The 6,908-nt window shown below is 40.0% G+C and overlaps 1 protein-coding gene across 1 annotated transcript; it reads left to right on the top strand.

Annotated features, from left to right (window-relative positions):
- The first annotated feature begins 4,741 nt into the window (after positions 1 to 4,741).
- LOC122833014 (retinol-binding protein 2-like) lies at positions 4,742 to 6,573 on the top strand. The gene is made up of 4 exons (XM_044120308.1): positions 4,742 to 4,895; positions 5,792 to 5,970; positions 6,060 to 6,161; positions 6,421 to 6,573. The coding sequence occupies exons 1-4, from the start codon at positions 4,823 to 4,825 to the stop codon at positions 6,472 to 6,474; spliced, it is 408 nt and encodes a 135-aa protein (XP_043976243.1). The 5' UTR covers positions 4,742 to 4,822; the 3' UTR covers positions 6,475 to 6,573.
- Positions 6,574 to 6,908: the final 335 nt, after the last annotated feature.

Below are 6,908 nucleotides of genomic sequence, written 5' to 3'. Positions count from 1 at the left end.
TTCTCTGATGTATGCATGCGATTTGTTGGTTTTAATTATGAATAAAGCCAGAATAATTCAACTGTGTGAGAACATTCGGGCCCTTTCAATACTCACTGGGACGCCAAAGCACACAGCAAGACGCAGCACTATTAAAATCCATGGGTGGGCTGAAAATATATCACAAACAAATCTACTCTTGGGGGTTTCATAGGCAAGAGCAGCCTTCTCTCAGTCATTTGTCTCCTCCGAGGATTGTGATTAATCTTAACTTTGATGTCCCTAAAGCAACGGGGAGGAGGAAGATATTGGCGAGAATAGAGAGCCACTGCTGGAGCTGCGAAGGGGATGTAAAGACAGAGCACTAAACCGCTGCTTTAAATGTCAAGTTAATGAAGCAAATTGAATTGAATCACACAGGATATTGAAATTGCATCGAACGACACAGCACGCAAGCACGATGCTCAAGGTCTTACTGTTATAAGATTAGGCTCCCATAGAGGGATAAGAAAGTCTACTCTCAGAGGGAGAGGAGAAAAACCCAGCGACAAAGGAAACAAAATTATACCATTAGATCAAAGCCTGTCAACTGCTATAAGATGTGAATTGGCACGAACATTGTTTAAACACATTGCATATGCATGCAGGCGGGTGAAAATTACAGCTGGGATGTATTCAGAGCACACAGACACACACAATCGGTCTAAACAAGAAATATCTATGCATTTGAGCACTTGGGGCCTTCAGGGTTATATGGCAAAAATGCATTTGGGGTGAGTTAAGATGCATTAATGGTGCAAATTTACGCCTCTTCCTTTTGTTTCATAGTTAAACTAATCAGCAAACAAGTAAAGCTGATCCTGCTCTGTCAGCCTTTTTGTTTACCAGATGGCTCTGTTTAATCTGCGTTTGGATCACAGTATAACTTGTGAGGATCTTATTTTGGCTTCAAGTTATACAGTTGATGTATAAACACTGAAGCCTCCACTTATATGCACCAACATTGCCCCTTTGTGGCAGCATGCAAAAATGCGGATAGGCTTGATAAATACTTAAAGACATAAATGCTTCACTTGTATGTCTTTTAGGAAAATATGAGAATATTTAATTTATGGTGGTGAAAACCTGTCCGATTAGGATTTTTTTTTCTAATGTCAAAAGACCATCAGAAAAAAAGCACACTTATATTACCAACCCACAACTGAACATCAGTGTAGGGTTTCTTTCTCACTTTGCCTCAAATATGGCAAAGTGTGGCTTGAATTTGAAGAGACCTCAGACTCCACAGTGTATGCACAATAGAATAACCGGAAACATGTGGCATTTGTGAAGCCATATATTACTCATGTCAGGTTAGAAGTTTTTTCATTTGTTTGTTTCACTCTCTCTGTATCCACTTACTATTCACAGCAACCCCAAGAAGAGAGGCTACAAAAGATTAGGTAATACAGCCAGTTGTGTCGCAATGAATTTTTGGCCCCATGACAAAAATAATCTAATGGGGCCCCTCACCCCCACGCACTTTCTTTCACCACAAATTTAAAATCTAAAGGTTTTTGAGATATATATAAAAAGCAACATATAAGTATAAATTTACATCTGTGTACAAATTACAACATGTGTAACATTTAAATTAAAATGCATAAACATCATTAACTAGAGTAGTGAAAACAGCAGATTTTTTTAACAAGATCATAAGTAAGTTCTTGAAACTGCCATTAGACAACTATCTGACCCTTGCTCAGCCTGACTCCCCAAGTCTGTCTAACGCTGTTACAGCTAATAAAATGTGTTAGCAATGTGTTTATTAAAAGCATGAGGTTCTTTGCTGCTGCTTGACCACGACTGCTGTTAGTACTTCTGTCAGACTCAGTAGCCCATGGTGAAAGCTTTAGAGAAAAACACTTTCAAGAAAAGCATAATCAATAAAAAGTTAAAGATAAAATTCAGCTGAACAATTTATCTTGATCCATCACATATGAATTGAGGTGAGACGTTTCTGCACTTCTAATAATCTTATCAGTTCTGATAACTTTCACATGCTGCTTCACCTTTAACCCTCCACATAAAAGTCCTTCATCACGGGATCAATTCATCTTCAGATAGAGCATTATCATATAGTTGTTGTAAACCATATTACCTAAGCTGATTTTTTTTACCCCACATTAAAGCACACGAGCAAGCAGTAGATATCAAACGTTACTCTACACAATATTGTGTTGAAGTTTCTTAGATAAAGAACAGGAAGACATTAGATATTAGACAGCAATTTGATCGAATTCTCATTGGAAGAATGACAAACCACTGTCAGAAACCTCAATAATAACTAAGAACTTTTCATTAACCAGAGTTGTGCAGCTCAGAGATTTAACACACAAAATGTTGTCATAAATATTTTATCAAGGCAGACTCACACACTTTGCCTGATAAAGAAGCTCCAGCAGACTGAAGAACAGGCATCTTATCTTAAAGTGATTCAAAAAGAGAGCTTGAAGCATGGACTCTTAGGGAACACTTGCGCAACTATGTACTTGAACTTCCATCTGAGAAAACGGAATATGCTTTCTTTAGTAAAAGAAACTTTCTGTGAACAAAAATACAGAGAAAAGAACATTTCTGCTCCAAAAAAAATTGCACTAAAGAAATGAGCTCCTGCCTATTGGTGGACATCTGTCTTACAGCTTCTCTCCGACTCCCCCCCATTCCAGTCCATTAGATGAAGTAAAAGCAGGCGCCAGCTTGATGGGAGGAAATGGAGACAGAAAAAAACAACAACTGGAGAGTCCTAGAGGACATGTAACAAATGCATAGTAACACTGACAAAACAAGCTGTTAGAATTTAACCAATAAAACTGGAGATTTTAATTCTATTTCTTTGTAGACATGACACATGTTTAACAGCTAAAAAAAAAGCCTTTAAAATGCCTTTTGTCCAAAAAGATTTGCTAAATTCAAAGGTTTTAGGGACTACCTTGGTGAATTTAATTAAGCAGATAAATAATCTGTATAAAGTTGATATAAAGTTGTATTAAGTCAGTATTTATAGACATCAACAAGTAATATTCTCCAGGAGTTCAATATCTCGGGATCTTGTTCACGAATGAGGGAAGAAGGGAGCGGGAGATCGACAGGCGGATTGGTGCAGCGTCTGCCGTCAAGCGGGCGCTGTACCGGTCCGTCGTGGTGAAGAGAGAGCTGAGCCAAAAAGCGAAGCTCTCGATTTACCGGTCGATCTATGTTCCCACCATCATCTATGGTCATGAGCTTTGGGTCATGACCGAAAGAACGAGATCGCGGATACAAGCGGCCGAAATGGGTTTTCTCCGTAGGGTGGCTGGGCTCTCCCTTAGAGATAGGGTGAGAAGCTCAGTCATCCGGGAGGGACTCAGAGTAGAGCCGCTGCTCCTTCACGTTGAGAGGGGCCAGTTGAGGTGGCTCGGGCATCTGGTCAGGATGCCTCCTGGACCCCGGGGAAGACCCAGGACACGCTGGAGGGACTATGTCTCTCGGCTGGCCTGGGAACGCCTTGGGATTCCTCCGGAGGAGCTGGTGGAAGTGGCTGGGGAGAGGGAAGTCTGGGCCTCCCTTCTGAAGCTGCTACCCCCGCGACCCGACCCCGGATAAGTGGAAGAAGATGGATGGATGAACAAGTAATATTTGTCCTTTTATGTTCCATGTTCATATATGATCATATATCTATTTCTCTTGTGTCCCAATAGAAACATTTGTTAGGTCCTGTGCTACAGAAAGACACGAAAGGACCATCACTGTTATCATCATGAAGTTATCTGGTTTGTCCTCCATGTTAAGACAAAAAACAAAAATAACTGGTTTGTGATTGAAGCATGTAATTTTAATGAGTTACTAATAAGCAATCTATTCTTACAAGGTAGCATTTTAACTATTTCTGCAACTGCAGTATCTAAGGAGCTTAGTGTGTTAGCAAGTTTAGCACTAGCAATATGACCAAACTAGCTAAAGCTGGAGAGAAACATACATTTTGCGAGATAATAACACAGAAATGTTCCTAACCACAGTTCTTATGGCATTTATTAATCTTTTCTAAGCTGATATACTTCTTCATATTACAACCCACATAACCATATTAGCATAAGCAATCTCTGCTGGACACCAGCATAAATGAGAACAACTACTAACTGGACCTGACCCATTTCACTGCTTCAAGGAATATCTTCTATAATCTGACAAGATAAATCTTGAGACAATCTACGAAAGAAACTGAATGAAAGGAAAATGCAAAGAAAACAGGAAATTTGCTTATTATTCTTGCAGAAAAGCTTCTGTCATAAAGCCTGTTGTACAAAGCAATGTGTGTTATTTTTTTCCCATTAATCTTTTGCAATTAGCTCAGAATATTTGTGGTTGGATGGCATCTTTCCCATCACCCTAATCTTTAGTTCCCTCCACAGATTCTCTCTTAGAATCAAATAAGGATTTGGGCTGGTATATATTGCATGTTTTATAGCTAAAGTTTACAATCATTCAAAGTACATTTTTATAGTGCTGAGAGTTGTGTCCACTATCTACAAAACAACATTCATATTGTGATGTTCTGCCACAGAAAAACATGTTCTGTAAAGTGGTTACAAAGCAGCAAAGGAAGCATGAACTTTATGCCACATACACACACTTCCAATGTCCTGAAGCAATTATCAGGCGGACCATGTCCTTTGGTCCGCATAGACTCACACATTCATGCATACACCCAAACACACACACAGAAACAAAGTGTATATAAAGGGCTGGGCCCTTGAACTCTCTCCCTTCGTTAGAAAAGCATATCAAGGCAGGCTGCTACCTCCTCTCACAAACTGCTGACAAAATGCCTGCAGACTACAATGGACGCTGGGAGATGGTGACCAATGAGAACTTTGAGGATGTCATGAAGGCTCTCGGTAAGTTCCACCCAACGCATGTAATTTGATCTTGTTGAATTGATCGTGAAAATTGTGTTGTTCAAATCAGAGTGCTATACTAAAAGACTGAGTCAGGAAGAAAAGAATGTCTGAGCAGAAAACGTTACACCAGTGTGACAGAGAGAACAAGAATGCTGGTAGGAGAGGGACAGAAAGGGAAGAAAAAAAGAGGTGTGATGTGCAACTGCTTCATTTCCTCATTGAGCTGCTGTCAAGCAACGTTAACCTCCTCTCTATGAGCAGTTGCTTTGTGTTGCTACATCAAATACGTATTGATTCAGTCCCTTCTGCATTTTCTTCGTTCCCCATCCAAGAAATAAAAGACAGATTTTGACCCTGGATCAGCTGACGGGAGCTGGCTCTCCTCCTTGCGCATCGTTGATCAACCCCAGAAACACTTTCATTTTTTACGACGACTTTATCTGCAATTCACAAAAAACCCAAGCCACAGTGCAGTGAGCTCAGTCAAGAAATCCACGGTAATCCTTGAGTCCTCAGACACATTTCCTTGGAGCAGATTGGAAAATGAGATCCTTATGGAAATGGGCCAGAAACTATCAGTCAGATGGGTAAATATGGTGCCCCATCTGTAAGAGTGATGGAAGGAAATTGAATTTCCACTTTAGGGCAAATAGGATATGAATATCTAAACGATTAGGATGGGTGGTACACTGTGACAGAGCCTGATGGTAAAAGGGTCAAAGAAAGTCATTCAGATCTATTCTGACTAAATTCAAGGTGATTTTTGACAGGTTATTGTCACCTCTGTGTTTTCATGAGTGCCATCAACATCCAGCAGAAGTTTTCACAGCTTTTCAAAAACACATGTTAGAGTCTGTTTCCTGACCACATCTGACCTCTCTCCACAAATCCAGACATTGACTTCGCCACCAGGAAGATTGCAACTCATCTGCACCAGACAAAAGTGATTGTGCAGAACGGAGACAAGTTTGAAACCAAGACCTTGAGTACCTTCAGAAACTATGAGGTCAACTTTACCGTGGGGGAGGAGTTTGAGGAGCACACAAAGGGACTGGACAACAGGAAAGTAAAGGTGGGGCAGCCAAAGGGTGAATGAAGGGAAGGTTGTTGGACTCTAAATGTCTTGGTCTTTGCTTAAATGTCTGTGATATGATATGTCAGAGCCTGGTTGTCTGGGATGGGGACAAGCTGGTCTGTGTACAGAAGGGAGAGAAAGAAAATCGCGGCTGGAAGCAATGGATCGAGGGAGACCTGCTGCACCTGGTGAGAATAAGCGTGACACACTGGGAACTGATGTAAATTTATTCCCAGTTTCTTCATTGATAGAATAAATATAAGAACTCTACTTCATTTACTTGAACCAATAGTTCCCAGTTGCAACACAGTGTTGCCTCATGTCTCTGGGCAGTAATAAAATGCTTTTGAAACATGCAGATGTAAGCTCTGCCTGCTTGTGCAACCAACAGACGCCCATGTTGCATCACAATCCTCCAAGTCTGAAGGTCTGTGCCTTTTTTTACAGGAAATTACAGTCCTGGACAAAGTCTGCCACCAAGTGTTCAAGAAGAAGGAATAAAGGAAAAGGAAGATTGATTATGTGTGCAAAACCCTGACTACTGTGTGTGTCATGTTGTGCTTAAATGTGAACTTTATTAAAACATTTTAATACAAACTATGTCTCATTAACTCTCTTTTGATGTGTTGTTTTTAAAAAGGCATGACGTTCTTTCATATCACTTCATCTCAATTCCACTATTCTTATTTTAGATCAGTTAGTGTCAACACAATTATTTTTTTTGCCACCTCCCAGAATAATGGACCAATTCAATTATTACTGCATTTTTTAAATTCAGAACTTGACATATTCCCAAAATCCTTTGTAGATGGATTGTAGGGCAACACCTCCAACATTGGAGATTAAGATTTTTTTTTGTATGTTAGTTTCCTCTTTGCGATTTTGGGTGGTGTCATTTATTTGTTGGGTTTTTTTAAATAGGGGGAAATTAAGAA

Source organism: Gambusia affinis, linkage group LG06 (genome assembly GCF_019740435.1).
Source record: "Gambusia affinis linkage group LG06, SWU_Gaff_1.0, whole genome shotgun sequence".
NCBI lineage: Eukaryota > Metazoa > Chordata > Actinopteri > Cyprinodontiformes > Poeciliidae > Gambusia > Gambusia affinis.
The sequence above is the reverse complement of the archived record's forward strand: the minus strand, read 5'-3'. Positions and strand labels throughout refer to the sequence as shown.